At 45.8% G+C, this 15,599-nt stretch overlaps 1 protein-coding gene across 3 annotated transcripts; it reads right to left on the bottom strand.

Annotated features, from left to right (window-relative positions):
• Positions 1-571: 571 nt before the first annotated feature.
• TRIM59 (tripartite motif containing 59) lies at positions 572-13,562 on the bottom strand. Of its 3 annotated transcripts, none has more exons than XM_073629086.1 (3): positions 13,447-13,562; positions 9,207-9,292; positions 572-1,944 (listed from the first exon to the last, which is right to left on the bottom strand). In XM_073629086.1, exon 3 carries the CDS (start codon positions 1,939-1,941, stop codon positions 742-744), a length of 1,200 nt encoding a protein of 399 aa, XP_073485187.1. In that variant the 5' UTR covers positions 1,942-1,944; positions 9,207-9,292; positions 13,447-13,562; the 3' UTR covers positions 572-741. The 3 variants fall into 3 exon arrangements, with proteins under 3 accessions (XP_073485187.1, XP_073485188.1, XP_073485189.1); XM_073629087.1 differs by having other exon boundaries at positions 9,185-9,292; XM_073629088.1 differs by lacking the exon at positions 9,207-9,292 and having other exon boundaries at positions 13,447-13,553.
• Between the last annotated feature and the right edge of the window lie 2,037 nt (positions 13,563-15,599).

Below are 15,599 nucleotides of genomic sequence, written 5' to 3' on the forward strand. Positions count from 1 at the left end.
ATAGCGTGATACCGTATGTATACAAATTTATTGTAGTAAAAAAATGAAACTCACATGGTACCGATCATCAAAAGCGTATATAAAAAACAACAAGCGGTATGTAGGTAGGTCCTACCTACATACCGCTTGTTGTTTTTTATATACGCTTTTGATGATCGGTACCATGTGAGTTTCATTTTTTTACTACAATAAATTTTTATACATACGGTATCACGCTATGCGAGCATTTCATTTATTTTTGCATGGTTTGTGAAATATGTGGCCGTGCAAGCAGGCGCACCTTTCCAATCAGCTGGTTTAAAGCCTTTATGACTTGGGCGGCATACGCCTTCCCAAGTCATCGACATCTGGTAAGCCTACTTACGAATATTGGTGACGGCTTACTTACTATTCCAACCTCTTTCCAAATCATGTCTGATAAATTGCTTCTGGATTTGTGGGATCATCCTCTTTAATTTCTGGACTCCTTCACATCTGTTGACATCTTTTGGACTTTAGCACGATTATTTTTGTGTCCATACAGTGTTAGACTTTTATACCACTTTATTTCCTATATGTATTTATTTTCTAGTGATTTTTGATCTAAGAGTCACATATTATATATTTGTGCATCTATATAAGCCTAAAGGTCTACAATGGCAGCCTATGTCTCTCAGGTTAGTTTTCTTTATAGCTGAATCATTCTAAAGTCATTGGCCTAGAATCCCCAAAACATATGCATTTCTGTGTGGGATTGTACAATCAATAAAAGGATGTACTGGGTAAAGAATATAAGTAGGAAACAAAGTCAAGAAATGTTTTTGTCATTCTCTGGGAAGTTGACTTGACTGTAAAGATCTGAATCCCAAAACATCCAAGAACTGGTTCCATAGTTTTCAAAAAGTAGTTTTCACACCAATTTGTTAATTTAAACAGCATTTCCGGATAGACCAAACAAAGCAATGCCATTAGAGAAAAAAATAAAAGCATCACAAATAAAGTCCATGTGAATGAAAAGTTAGTAGTACGTGTGGCATTGAACCTGAATTCAAATTTTGGAGTGGGCTGTCTATGTGCATCAATAATGCTGGTTTTAATCCACTGATCCTTTAATATCTGCCCAACCCTGGGACAGATTTGAACAGCCTGAACAGAACATAGCTGTTGCTTTTTTAAAGCATTCATCCCTTTTTCTATGGTGTGGATATTGTCTAAATATTCAAAAGGAGAATCTTCATCTTGTGTGGTACTGCTCAAAGATATAAGATCCAGTTCTTCATCTTGTATTTGTTTCATTGCCTCTATTTTTGGAGAATAAACAGCAACTATGTTTTGGTCAAGATCGTTTAGGGCTGCAAGAAGATCTTGTTTCTTTCGCTCTAACACCTCAATTGTTTTATCAAAAAAGTTGAAAACCTCCTTCTTATCTTCTTGTATAATTGTTTTGCATTCCTCCAGCTGTTCTTCTAGTGCTTTGATGACAGTGGATACACCTGTGAAATTTTTCTCACGGAGAACAGCCAACAGTTTAGAAGCTGTCTTTCGTTCCTTTCTGTAGGCTCTTTCTAGTTCTTCAGAAGGGTGGTTCCGATGCTGTCCTATGTCACAACACTGATCACAGATTAATTTTCTATCTTTAAGACAAAACAACTTCAACTGTTTTCCCTGATGCTCTGGACAGGTTCGAACACTGAACTGGTTGTTGTTTTTAAATTTTTCGACAATAGATTTAAGGGCAAAATTTATAGGCAGAGTATGAACCCCTATTGAGACATCTGTAATCCCTCTGCAAGTTGGACATTTTAGCCTCCCTACAGAAATTCTCCAAACATAGCTATCAGAAGACCTGTTTATATTTTCCAAACAGTTTTTGCAAAATGTATGCGAGCATTTTAGAATCCGAGGGTCATCATATATGTTGAAACAAACTGAGCATGTCAGGTCTTCTATCAAATGGTCCATTATCTGAAAATTAAGAGACAATAGCAACTTGATAAATCCAGGCAATGTGAATTACAGTAGGTAGAACAAAATGAAATTAAACACTGAGCTATTGCAAGATTTTACCTTTATCCATTCCTTCAGTTTTTATACATCAGACAAAGGGGGACATTTACTAAAACTGGAGAGTGCAAAATCTGGTGGAGATCTGCATCAAAACCAATCAGCCTCCAGGTTTTATTGTCAAAGCTTAATTGAACAAGCTGAAGTTCAGAGGCTGATTGGCTACCATGCACAGCTGCACCAGATTTTGCACTCTCCAGTTTTAGTAAATCAATCCCAAAATCTTTTTTATATGGTTTCATTTGATTATATATCACATTGGGGGCCCATTTATTAAAGGAACTAAAGTAAAAGCTCACTATTTAAAGAGTATTTTAATGAATATGGTTAAGTTGTGTTCACTTTAAACACCCAAAATGCAAAAAAAAAAAAAAAAAAAAAAAAAAAAAAGGATTTGTAATAGCCTGCAACTGGGTAATAAGAGCTTACAGCTTCACCTTTCTAATATTTACTTTACAAAGTGAACATTTACAAAAGCAGTAGAGGTTATTTATTTAGAAAAGTAAATTAGTCCTGCATCTTTGCTATCACTTAAAGTGGTTGTAAAGCCTTAAGGTTTTTCGCCTTAATGCATTCTATGCATTAAGGTGAAAAACGTTCTGTCTTGCAGCTCCCCCTCGACCCCCCCCTCTTCTTACCTAAACCCTGATCCGATGCAGTGATGTGCACGAAAGCAGCTGCTCCAGCCACTGTCTCTTTCCTCATTGGACAGATTGATAGCAGCAGGAGCCATTGGATTTGCTGTCAATCAAATCCAATGACACAGGAGCGGGGGATGGGGCTGAGTCCCGCTGTCTGTCAAGGGATGCAGCAGCGGGACACAGGAGGGAGCCTGAACGAGTGCCCCTAGGGAAAGCAGCTTTCTGTGGGGGCACCCGATACAGAGGGGGGCCTGTAGTGCCAGCGAGCCACCCCAGAAGAGGTTTGGGGCTTCTCTGTTCAAAACGATTGCACAGAGAATGTAAGCATAGGCATGTTTGTTATTTTTATTTAAATACTGTTGCTCACCCTCAGAGCATCCAGAAAATTTTACAGAAATTTTCCACAAAAGGGATAAAGAGGAGCTACACAAGTCCAGAAAAGTAAATTTTTACTTTATTTTATTAAAAAGAAAAGACACACTAAGCAAGCACTACACAGCGTGTCCCTTGCACCTCCTATATAACTTTTTCTTTGTGTTCTCTCTGATGTCCATACAGAGAACTGCCGTGTCATGGATTGGCCCTAGGCAGCATGTTATATCACATGAGACTAGGACCTCTATGGCAGATGCCTCTACTATGAGGCATTGGGCAATGCAAACAGAGTATATTGAAATTATTGATGAGTGATATCACAAATGTATAGGGCTAAGCTTACATATCATTTCTGTGGTCCACATCTTTTGATTTACTGAGCTTGCTCAGTTTTGTAAAATGTTTACTGTAATTATGTATTACAGGAAAGATCTATGAAAGAGAATGTGGCCAGACTGCTGGTTGGAAGCTAAACAGTGGGGACCATGAGTGGAGAGTATGAACAAGTTTTGCTTTTTGACTGATAGTGATTGCTGGGTTGCATTTTTAGGTTCTTTTTGTGGCTTTTCCTTGTAGCTTTTTAACACCTTTTTCTGCCACTTTTTAAACAGCTTTTTTTTTTCTTTGCTTCCTTCAGCCTACTAATTAAGGGAAGTGGTTAATTGGTCACAGGTGCTTGAGGCCTATATAACTTTCTGTAGAACTAATTGTGAGCCTGCGCATCTTTGAGCTTGCTGGAACTTAGACCAAGTGCAACTGGACTAAGTGGTGAGTTAAAAACCAGAGCGGAAAACAAGAGGTTATAACAGGGGTCAAGTACATGTGTAGGGTGAGTGTGTACCTGTACATGAGTGCTGCGAGTGCACGTGGGCTGTATTGAGTATTAGTGTCAGGTAGTACCTGTGTATTTTGAGTACCTGAGTGTTGTCTGAGTTCTGTCTGTGGAACGTTAGTAATTGTGTGTGTGCACATGGGTCTGTGAGTGCACGTGGGTCAGCAAGTGCCTGTGTATTGTCTTGTTGAGTATTAGTGTCAGGAAGCTAGTTGTTAGGTAATTTGGACATCTCCATAGGGTTGAAGCTAAGGGGGAAATAATACTGGGAGTATGCTATAGGCCCCCTAACCTGAGGGAGGAGGGGGAGATGGATCTCCTAACACAAATTGTATTAGCAGCATAGCAGCAAGGATGGGAGGTGTTATCATAATGGGGGATTTTAATTATTCAGACATAGACTGAGCGGAGGGAACCACGCATTTGTCTAAGGCTCGCCAGTTCCTAAATGCCTTGCAGGACAAATTCATGGTCCAGATGGTAGATGCACCAACTAGAAATAAAGTGTTACTGGATCTACTGATTACCAACAATACAGACCTGATCACAGATGTGGAAATACCGGGCAATTTAGGAAACAGCGATCACAGGTCAATTGGCTTCAGTATAAAACACACAAATAGGAAACAGAAGTGGAATACAAAGACACTGAAATTCAAAAGAGCTAACTTCCCTAAACTATGAACCTTGCTAGAAGGCATGAATTGGGATAGAATCTTAGGAACAAAGAATACGGAGGAGAGATGGATTTGCTTTAAGAGCATATTAAATAAGAGCATTAGCCAATGCATCCCATTGGGTAATACATTTAAAAGAGCAAACAAAAGTCCTAGATGGCTTAACTCCAATGTAAAAATGCATATAAAAGCAAAGGAGAGGGCCTTCAAAAAATACAAGGTTGAGGGATCATCATCAGCATTCAGACTTTATAAAGAAAGCAACAAGAAATGTAAGGGTGCAATTAGTGCGGCTAAGATAGAACGCAAAAGACACATAGCGGAGGAGAGCAAAAAAAATCCCAAGAAATTCTTTAGGTATGTAAACAGTAAAAAAGGGGGGACAGACCATATTGGCTCCATAAAGAATGAGGAAGGACATATGGTTACAAAGGATGGAGAAATGGCGAAGGTATTGAATTTATTCTTCTCCTCAGTCTTCACAAAGAAATCGGGGGGGGGCTTCAGTAACCAAAACTGCAGTGTTTATCCTTATGACACATCACTGAAAGCACCTCCATGGTTAACAGAGGACAAAAATTAGACTTGGGAAACCTAACATCAATAAATCACCAGGACCAGATGGCTTGCACTTGGATGCATGTTGTCTCTATGTGGCCACGCTGTGAAAAAGTCTCACACATGTGGTATCACCATACTCGGGAGGAGTAGCAGAATCTATTTTGGGGTATAATTGGAATTTGAACAATGCATATGTTGTGTGTGAGAAATAAATGACAATTTTGTGTAAAAAAAAAAAGAAGAAAAAAATGTCTTTAATTTTCCCAAGAATTGTGGGAAAAAATTACAACTTTAAAAACTAAATACCTGGGACTGTCTACTTTCCAAAAAGGGGTAAATTGGGAGGGGGGGGGGTATTTATACTTTCCTGACATTTCAGGACCTCAGGAGATGAGATCAGTGCATCAGGTGTGATCAATTTTTAATGATTTGCACCATAGCTTGTAGACTCTAAGAGCCCATTCACACAGGGACGACTTGTCAGGCGACCTAGTCGCCTAACAAGTCGCCTCCCGTTCTGTGCTATGGAACCGTTCTAAGGGGAGCGACGCAAGTCGCTCCGACTTAGAAAAAGGTTCCTGTACGACTTCGGGGGCGACTTGCATAGACTTCTATACAGAAGTCGTTTTGCAAGTCGCCCGGGCAGTCGTTTTCAGGTCGCCTCGCTGAGGCGACCTGCAAGTCGTGTTGCCCCTGTGTGAATGGGGTCTAAGGCTGGATTCACACCTATGAATTTTTAGTGCTTTTTGCATTTTGCAGATTTGCTCTACAGAACGTGTTCTATAGGAAACCATGTTAAATGGACTGTAGTGCAAATCTGCAAAATGCAAAAAGCACTAAAAATGCATTGGTGTGAATCCAGCCTTAGGCCTCATGCACACTGGACATTAAAATAACGTTATAAAAATGCCAGTAGCTTTGCAGTGAGTTGTTCAACATTTTTGCAATAGCGGTTTATAGCTTTTTCTGCGTTAGCCTTTTGTTTTTTTTTTTTTTAAGAAAAAATTTTTTTTTTTTTTTTTTTTAATGGATCAAAAACATTAAACGCTGGTGAGCGATGTTTCTGAGCGTTTATCGATGTTTATCAGCATTAGAGCATTTTTACAGCTGAAAAACGTCTCTCAGAACCCACTAGTTTTGGGGGTTTTTTTACTGCTCAAAAACGCCACTGTCCAAAACTGCTGATAACAGCCTATGTGTGCATGGACACATAGGATAACATGATGGCGAGTTTAATGACTGCAGAAAAAAACGTCTACAGCCAAAAACAGCTGCTGTGAAAACGTCAAAAAAACCTCCAGTGTGCATGCGGCCTAAAACTTCCAGACCAAATAATATACACTTATTTGAGTTATTTTTACCAAAGATATGTAGCAGTATACATTTTGGCCCAAATTTATGAACAAAAATTATCATACTTATTTGCAAAATTTTATCATAGAAACTAAAGTGGGTTTTTTTTTCAAAATTTCGCAAAAAATAAAAAACCCAGTGGTGATTAAATACCACCAAAAGAAAGCATTTGTGTGAAAAAAATGATAAAAGTTTGGGTACAGTGTTGCATAACTAATTCGCATTGAAAGTGCAAGAGCGCTGATAGCTGAAAATTGGTCTGGGCAGGAAGGGTGTATAAGTGTCCTGTATTGAAGTGGTTAATGAAGTATGCAAGGCCTGGGTATTTTCAACCTCCTATTTTTTGGGTACCAACAGAAATAAAAATGAGGGTTGCACCGATACTAGTATCGGTACCGATACCGTGCTAATGCCCTGATTCTTGACCCGATATCTGGGCAGTCAGGGGTGATCGGTGCAGCGGTGGGGGGAGTTACAAGCACCTATCTCCCTGTATAGCTTTCAATAAAGCAGTTGAAAGCCGCTTCTCCTCCTCTCCCTCCCGCGGCTTTCAGCTGCTTTATTGAAAGCCACACGGAGATCAGTGCTTGTAACTCCCCCCACCGCCGCAACGATTGTCCCTAACTGTCCCCTGTGTCCTTCTCCGTGCTCCTCCAGTCTCCCTCTCTGTACTCTCATCCTCTTCAAGTCCCTCTCTGTGTCCTCCGTGCTCCTCCGGTCCCCCTCCCTGTCCTCCGTGCTCCTCCAGTCCCCCTCTGTTCTCCACCTGTCCCGAATCTGTCAGGATGGAGAGGGGAGGAAGGAGCTGGTAAATCCGCCATTTACCGACGCCTTCCTTTTCTAAATGCACAGAGTCAGACTCTGTCCATTCATTATTTCAAAATAAAAAACTACTGACACAGTCCACGCGTCATCAGTGTCCATCCGTGCTGCATATTAGTGCCGCCATTACATGACATAAAAAAAAAGGATTTGTAATCGGCGAGTTCTTGGAAAAAGTATCGGTACTTGCACTCGGTCTTAAAAAAGTGGTATCGGTGCGGTGTACCCTAACAAAAATATATGTAAAAGTGAGGTAGGTTAAGAACATCTGTTGGGATTGTATCACTGTGTTCCAACTGGTTGGATATCCATTTACTTCCTGTGAAGATTGATGGGTGTCAGACAGTGAAGCAGTATACATTATATGTGAAAATATACATATTAACACAGCAGGGCTAGTATTTCTATGGACAATTTAACCACTTCTGCCCCGGAAGATTTGGCTGCTCAATGACCAAGCCATTTTTTGCGATACGCCACTGCGTTGCTTTAACTGACAATTGCGCGGTCATGCAACACTGTACCCAAAAAAAATTGACACCCTTTTTTTCCGACAATTAGAGCTTTTTTTGGTGGTATTTGATCATTTCGGCGGTTTTAATTGTTTGCGCTATAAACAAAAAAAGGAGCGACAATTTTGAAAAAGAAACACAATATTTTGTACTTTTTGCTATAATAAATATCCCCCTTTTTTTTTTTTTAAAAAAAAAAGCACATTTTTTCCAGTTTAGGCCGATATGTATTCTTCTACATATTTTTGGTAAAAAAAAATAGCAATAAGCATATGTTGATTGGTTTGCACAAAAGTTATAGCACCTGTAAAATAGGGGAAAGATTTATGGCATTTTTATTATTATTTTTTTTACTAGTAATGGCGGTGATCAGCAATTTTTATCGGGACTGCGACATTATGGCGGACAGATCAGACACTTTTGACATCATTTTGGGACCACTGACAACTATACAGCGATCAGTGCTATAAAAATGCACTGATTACTGTGTAAATGTCACTGGCAGGGAAGGGGTTAACACTGGGGGGTGATCGAGGGGTTAACTATGTTCCCTAGTGTGTGTTCTAACTGTAGGGGGATGGGAGTGACTGGAGGAAATAACAGACCGTTGTTCCTAGCTAGTAGGAACTCACGATCTGTCTCTCCTCTCCTCACAGAACAGGGATTTGTGTGCTTACACACACACACACACGTCCCTATTCTGGCTCTTGTGCCCGCAAACGCGTGTGGCCGGCAGGCATCATGACCGCCGGCCACGCACATTGGCACCCCCTCAGTGCAGCAGGCATGCGCCTGCTATCCCACTTAAAGGGGCCGACATACAGCTATGACGGTTCGCGGGATTGTGCCGACCTGCCGCAGTATAATGACAGCGGCTGGTCGGCAAGCAGTTAATGTAGCAAATTCAAAAATACTAAAATATCCTTCAAAATCAAGAAATCAGGGTGGATAAAAGTCAATGATTTTTAAAAAAATCTGATTTTTTTGGATTTTTATCAAATTTATCTAAAAATTGTTTTCTATTTAAGATACATTAATAATTTGGTTTATTCAGTAAGAAATGGAGCTTAGTTATGTAGCATGAGGCTGTATATTCTACAACATTTACATTTTTGGTATACTCATTCAATAAATCCAAGCTCTGCAAGCTGAGATAACATGCACTGCATTGATGCATTTACACAATTTCAATTGCACAGTAACCATGAGATAAAACAATGTTCAGGAATATTCCTTGCCTATTGTGGCATGTCAGGGGGCGAGGAGTGCTTAAAGCAGAAGTTCCACTTTTGGGTGGAACTCCGCTTTAAAGAGCACCTGTCATTTCAGATCCATCATTGCAGCGCCTGTTAGCAGGCATCCACTCACCTGTTGCCGTCACGTCACTCACCTTGTTGTGTCACTGCCGAATCACCAGCCGTCTCATTAAAGTGAACAGGACTGTCGTGAGTCAACAGCAGGTCAGAGGATGAGCCGCTGAGGGACAGAGATGACAGTTACTCATTAAGTTGAAGCTGGCCTAGTAACTTTAAATTGTATTACTATACATGAGTACAAATTACTAGAATGAAGGATATATGCCATTTCAGCTGGGGTTAAGCATCTTACATTTATAATACAAAGTGGAACCAAACTACATCTAAATTTAAAAAAAACTAGCAGTCAATAGCCAACAGTATCACTGAAAAATCACTTCTGTAAATGCCTTATGTTATAATATCATTATTATTATACAGAATTGAATGTTGTCAGTTTGCTCAGTGCCTTACAAAATGAAGGGAGCAAGTACATTCACAATTTAATTAAAGAAGTTGTAAGGCAGAGGTTTTTTTTAAAAAAAACCTTCTGTGTGTAGCAGCCTCTCCAGCACCCCATCTCTGTCCAGCGATGTCCATGATCCCCTCAGCCATCCAGGACACTCCTCCCGATTGGCTGAGACAGAGCACTGGCGCCATTGGCTCCTGCGACTGTCAATCAAAGTCAGTCAGCCAATCAGGGAAGAGAGGGGGTGGGGTCAGGTGGGGGCTCCATGTCTGAATGGTTATATGGAGCTCTGACTCAGCTTGAGTGGCCCCTATAACAAGTTGCTGGCTGAGGGGCACTCAAAGGAGGGAGGGGCTAGGAGCAGCAAAGAGGGACCTGAGACGAGGAGGATCCAGGCTTCTCTGTGCAAAACCAACTGCACAGAGAAGATAACATGTTTGTTTGTTTTTTTTTGTTTTTTTTTCATTTTTTTAAACAAGCCTTTACCATGACTTTAATTACATTAAGGGGTTCAGAGGGCTCTGCTAGTGAAAACTTACAATCTAAAAGGGAGGGTCAGACGATATAAAACATAAACATGGAGAAAGTAAACAACAGTTTATTAGGTGGAGGTGGGATAGGCCTCCCTGAAGAGATGAGTTTTTTAGAGATCGCCTAAAAGGTAGTAAGAGAGACAAGTAAGAGAGAGCCAGAGTAGGGAGTTCCAGAGGAAGGGAGAAGCTCTGAAGAAGTCCTGGCTGTGAACATAGGAAAAGGTAATGAGAGAGTTAGAGAACAGGAAGTCCTTGGAGTAGCAAAGAGGATGATTTAGTTGATGTTTTGAGATGAGCTGAGATGATATAAGTGTCATTAGTACAGTGACAGTGCATTTTTTTAGCACTGATCACTGTATTAGTGTCACTGGTCCCCAAAAAGCGTTGGGTGTCTGATTTGTCCACCGCAATATCGCAAGTAACTGGGTGGAAGGCAGGTGGCAAAGAAGTGCAGGTTAGGAAGAGGACAGAGAATTTAGGTAGGATGACAAGGCAAGGGACAGAGAGGTGCAAGTTGGACAGTAAGGAAGGGGACAGAGAGGTGCAGGTTGGATGGTAAGGAAGGGGACAGGGGGGTGCAGGTTGGACGTTGAGGGGGACAGGGGGTGCAGGTTGGACGGTGAGGGGGACAGGGGGGTGAAGGTTGGACGGCGAGGGGGACAGGGGGGTGCAGGTTGGACGGCGAGGGGGACAGGGGGGTGCAGGTTGGACGGCGAGGGGGACAGGGGGGTGCAGGTTGGACGGTGAGGGGGACGAGGGGGTGCAGGTTGGACGGTGAGGGGGACGGGGGGTGCAGGTTGGACGGTGAGGGGGACGGGGGGTGTGCAGGTTGGACGGTGAGGGGGACGGGGGGTGTGCAGGTTGGACGGTGAGGGGGACGGGGGGTGTGCAGGTTGGACGGTGAGGGGGACGGGGGGTGTGCAGGTTGGACGGTGAGGGGGACGGGGGGTGTGCAGGTTGGACGGTGAGGGGGACGGGGGGTGTGCAGGTTGGACGGTGAGGGGGACGGGGGGTGTGCAGGTTGGACGGTGAGGGGGACGGGGGGTGTGCAGGTTGGACGGTGAGGGGGACGGGGGGTGTTCAGGTTGGACGGTGAGGGGGACGGGGGGTGTTCAGGTTGGACGGTGAGGGGGACGGGGGGGTGTTCAGGTTGGACGGTGAGGGGGACGGGGGGGTGTTCAGGTAGGACGGTGAGGGGGACGGGGGGTGTTCAGGTAGGACGGTGAGGGGGACGGGGGGTGTTCAGGTTGGACGGTGAGGGGGACGGGGGGTGTTCAGGTTGGACGGTGAGGGGGACGGGGGGTGTTCAGGTTGGACGGTGAGGGGGACAGGGGGTGTTCAGGTTGGACGGTGAGGGGGACAGGGGGGGGTGTTCAGGTTGGACGGTGAGGGGGACGGGGGGTGTTCAGGTTGGACGGTGAGGGGGACGGGGGGTGTTCAGGTTGGACGGTGAGGGGGACGGGGGGGTGTTCAGGTTGGACGGTGAGGGGGACGGGGGGTGCAGGTTGGACAGTGAGGGGGACGGGGGGTGCAGGTTGGACAGTGAGGGGGACGGGGGGTTGCAGGTTGGACAGTGAGGGGGACGGGGGGGTGCAGGTTGGACAGTGAGGGGGACGGGGGGTTGCAGGTTGGACAGTGAGGGGGACGGGGGGTTGCAGGTTGGACAGTGAGGGGGACGGGGGGTTGCAGGTTGGACAGTGAGGGGGACGGGGGGTTGCAGGTTGGACAGTGAGGGGGACGGGGGGTTGCAGGTTGGACAGTGAGGGGGACGGGGGGTTGCAGGTTGGACAGTGAGGGGGACGGGGGGTTGCAGGTTGGACAGTGAGGGGGACGGGGGGTTGCAGGTTGGACAGTGAGGGGGACGGGGGGTGTTCAGGTTGGACGGTGAGGGGGACGGGGGGGTGTTCAGGTTGGACGGTGAGGGGGACGGGGGGTGCAGGTTGGACAGTGAGGGGGATGGGGGGTGCAGGTTGGACAGTGAGGGGGACGGGGGGGTGCAGGTTGGACAGTGAGGGGGACGGGGGGTTGCAGGTTGGACAGTGAGGGGGACGGGGGGTTGCAGGTTGGACAGTGAGGGGGACGGTGGGGTGTTCAGGTTGGACGGTGAGGGGGCCGGGGGGTGCAGGTTGGACAGTGAGGGGGATGGGGGGTGCAGGTTGGACAGTGAGGGGGACGGGGGGGTGTTCAGGTTGGACGGTGAGGGGGACGGGGGGTGCAGGTTGGACAGTGAGGGGGACGGGGGGGTGCAGGTTGGACAGTGAGGGGGACGGGGGGGTGCAGGTTGGACAGTGAGGGGGACGGGGGGGTGCAGGTTGGACAGTGAGGGGGACGGGGGGGTGCAGGTTGGACAGTGAGGGGGACGGGGGGGTGCAGGTTGGACAGTGAGGGGGACGGGGGGTTGCAGGTTGGACAGTGAGGGGGACGGGGGGTTGCAGGTTGGACAGTGAGGGGGACGGGGGGTTGCAGGTTGGACAGTGAGGGGGACGGGGGGTGTTCAGGTTGGACGGTGAGGGGGACGGGGGGGTGTTCAGGTTGGACGGTGAGGGGGACGGGGGGGTGTTCAGGTTGGACGGTGAGGGGGACGGGGGGTGCAGGTTTGACAGTGAGGGGGATGGGGGGTGCAGGTTGGACAGTGAGGGGACGGGGGGGTGTTCAGGTTGGACGGTGAGGGGGACGGGGGGTGCAGGTTGGACAGTGAGGGGGACGGGGGGTGTTCAGGTTGGACGGTGAGGGGGACGGGGGGTGCAGGTTTGACAGTGAGGGGGATGGGGGGTGCAGGTTGGACAGTGAGGGGGACGGGGGGTGTTCAGGTTGGACGGTGGGGTGTTCAGGTTGGACGGTGAGGGGGACGGGGGGTGCAGGTTGGACAGTGAGGGGGATGGGGGGTGCATGTTGGACAGTGAGGGGGACGGGGGGGTGTTCAGGTTGGACGGTGAGGGGGACGGGGGGTGCAGGTTGGACAGTGAGGGGGATGGGGGGTGCAGGTTGGACAGTGAGGGGGACGGGGGGTGTTCAGGTTGGACGGTGAGGGGGACGGGGGGTGCAGGTTGGACAGTGAGGGGGACAGGGGGGTGTTCAGGTTGGACGGTGAGGGGGACGGGGGGGTGCAGGTTGGACAGTGAGGGGGACGGGGGTGTTCAGGTTGGATTGTACAGAGTGGATGTTGTAAGAATTCAGGTTGGATTGTATTGCAGACAGTAGAGGATAGGAAGAATACAGGAGAGAACGTCCCAGGCTCCCTAACACTGACATAAAGTCTAGTCTGTGAGGTGCTCTAGTCCCCGCACATGTCTCCGTCTACATACACATTATTATAATGTATCAGGCACTCACCTGCAGGAAGTGTCAGTAGGCACGATGTGTCCCGAAGTCTGCTGTGCACTAAGTGATTCTGTACAGTTCACTGACACGGCGGATTCATCCAGCGATGCGTGCTGCGCACGCGCAATGTCTTTCAAACCCGGAGGCAGCGAATGGCAGAGCTGGATTTCGAATGAAAGCAAAGCGGCGTGTCAGTGCGCTCAGTGCCGCCCACAGACACCGCTCGGATTTTATAAGTAAATAGCGAGTCATACGTGAGTCATATAGCCGACATTGTATTGGGAAATGAGAGTTTACTTCTATAAATGTCCTGAGCACGTTATAATGATATGTGGGCAGGTAGCCATGACAGATGGAGATAACCAATCGTGTGGTCTGAAAATGCTAGTTTCCTGGCTGTCTGGGGTTGCAATTATTTCTGAGCTACTGTCCTTAACCATTTCAGCTCCGGAAGGTTTTACCCCTCATGACCAGGCCATGCGCTACTTTAACTGGTAACTGCGCAGTCGTGCAACGCTGTACCCAAGTGAAATTCATATCACTTTTATTCGAGTTTTTATTATCCCTTTCATGACTAAGCCTATTTTTGAAATTTGGTGTTTACAAGTTAAAATCCATATTTTTTGCTAGAAAATTACTTAGAACCCCCAAATATTATATATATTTTTTTAGCAGAGACACTAGAGAATAAAATGGCGATTGTTGCAATATTTTTTATCACACGGTATTTGTGCAGCAGTGTTTTAAACGCAAATTTTTGGAAAAGTGACACTTTCATGAATTTTAAAAAATCCAAACAGTAAAGTTACCCCAATTTTTTTGTATAATGTGAAAGATGATGTTACGCCGAGTAAATAGATACCAAACATGTCACGAACTACGGTACCTTTGAATTTCCATAGGCGACGCTGTAAAAAATTTTCACGGTTACCAGGTTTGAGCTACAGAGGAGGTCTAGGGCTAGAATTATTGCTATCGCTCTGACGATCGCGGCGATACCTCACATGTGTGGTTTGAACACCGTTTACATATGCGGGTGCGACTTCCATATGCGTTTTCTTCGCTGCGCGAGCTCGCGGGGACAGCGGCACTTTAAAGTTTTTTTTTTTTTTTATTTATTTTATTTATTTTTGTACTTTATAAATTGTATTTTTTTTTTACTTTTATTGCTGTCACAAGCAATGTAAACATCCCTTGTGACAGTAATAGATGGTGACAGGTACTCTTTATGGAGGGATGGGGGGTCTAAAAGACCCCCCATCCCTCCTTTACACTTCAAAGTATTCAGATCGCCGAAAACGGCGATTCTGAATACTGTGTACTTTTTTAAATTCGGCGCCATTGGCAGCCGAGTAAACGGGAAGTGACATCATGACGTCGCTTCTGCGTTTATAACGAGAAGGCTGGAACGAAGCCGCTCACAGCTTCGTTCCAGCCCGCCCCCAGCCGCCGAAGGAAGCCGAATGGACACCGGGCCTCCCGATCGCACTGGAGGCCCGGTAACAGCGGCGGGAGGCGGCAGGAGGGGGGGATGTCCCCTTCCACTCCTCCGGTATAACAGCCGAGCGGCTTTTAGCCGCATCGGTTGTTATACACGGGTAGCCGATCGGCCGCTGTAAACAACGGTACCGTGATGATGCCTGCAGCTGCGGGCATCATCCCGGTATAACCCTGGAAAGCCGAGTACGCATATCTGCGTACAGTCGGCGGGAAGGGGTTATATAAATGAAAAAAAAAACATTTTGAAGGAAAATATTTTTTAACTTTCTGCTATTCAGAATGCTCAATTAATCCCAAAGGGAAATTATTGCAACACATGCCACACTCAACAAAGACAACACAAGATCACAATGAACAGAACAAGACACAAATTCACTAAGAGTTAAATATGTAGCACTAACTCTCGTGGAGCTGCTGGTTTAAAGCAGGCTGTTACCTTCACTCTCGATACCTCTGTTTCACCTGCACCGGGTCTAGGGTTCCGTTGAGTTTACCTCTGGACGATATAAGCACCAACACTTGAGTACGTTTTCAATGCTTTATTGAACCAAGTAACGAAGGAAGTAGCAGGAAAGAGGCAGGAGGGAAACTGCAGGGAAGCTCAAATACCTTTCTTTAGGACTCTTGAGAACGTCCTTTAAAGTTGAATATTGTAATCAGATGCA

Source organism: Aquarana catesbeiana, linkage group LG04 (genome assembly GCF_042186555.1).
Source record: "Aquarana catesbeiana isolate 2022-GZ linkage group LG04, ASM4218655v1, whole genome shotgun sequence".
NCBI lineage: Eukaryota > Metazoa > Chordata > Amphibia > Anura > Ranidae > Aquarana > Aquarana catesbeiana.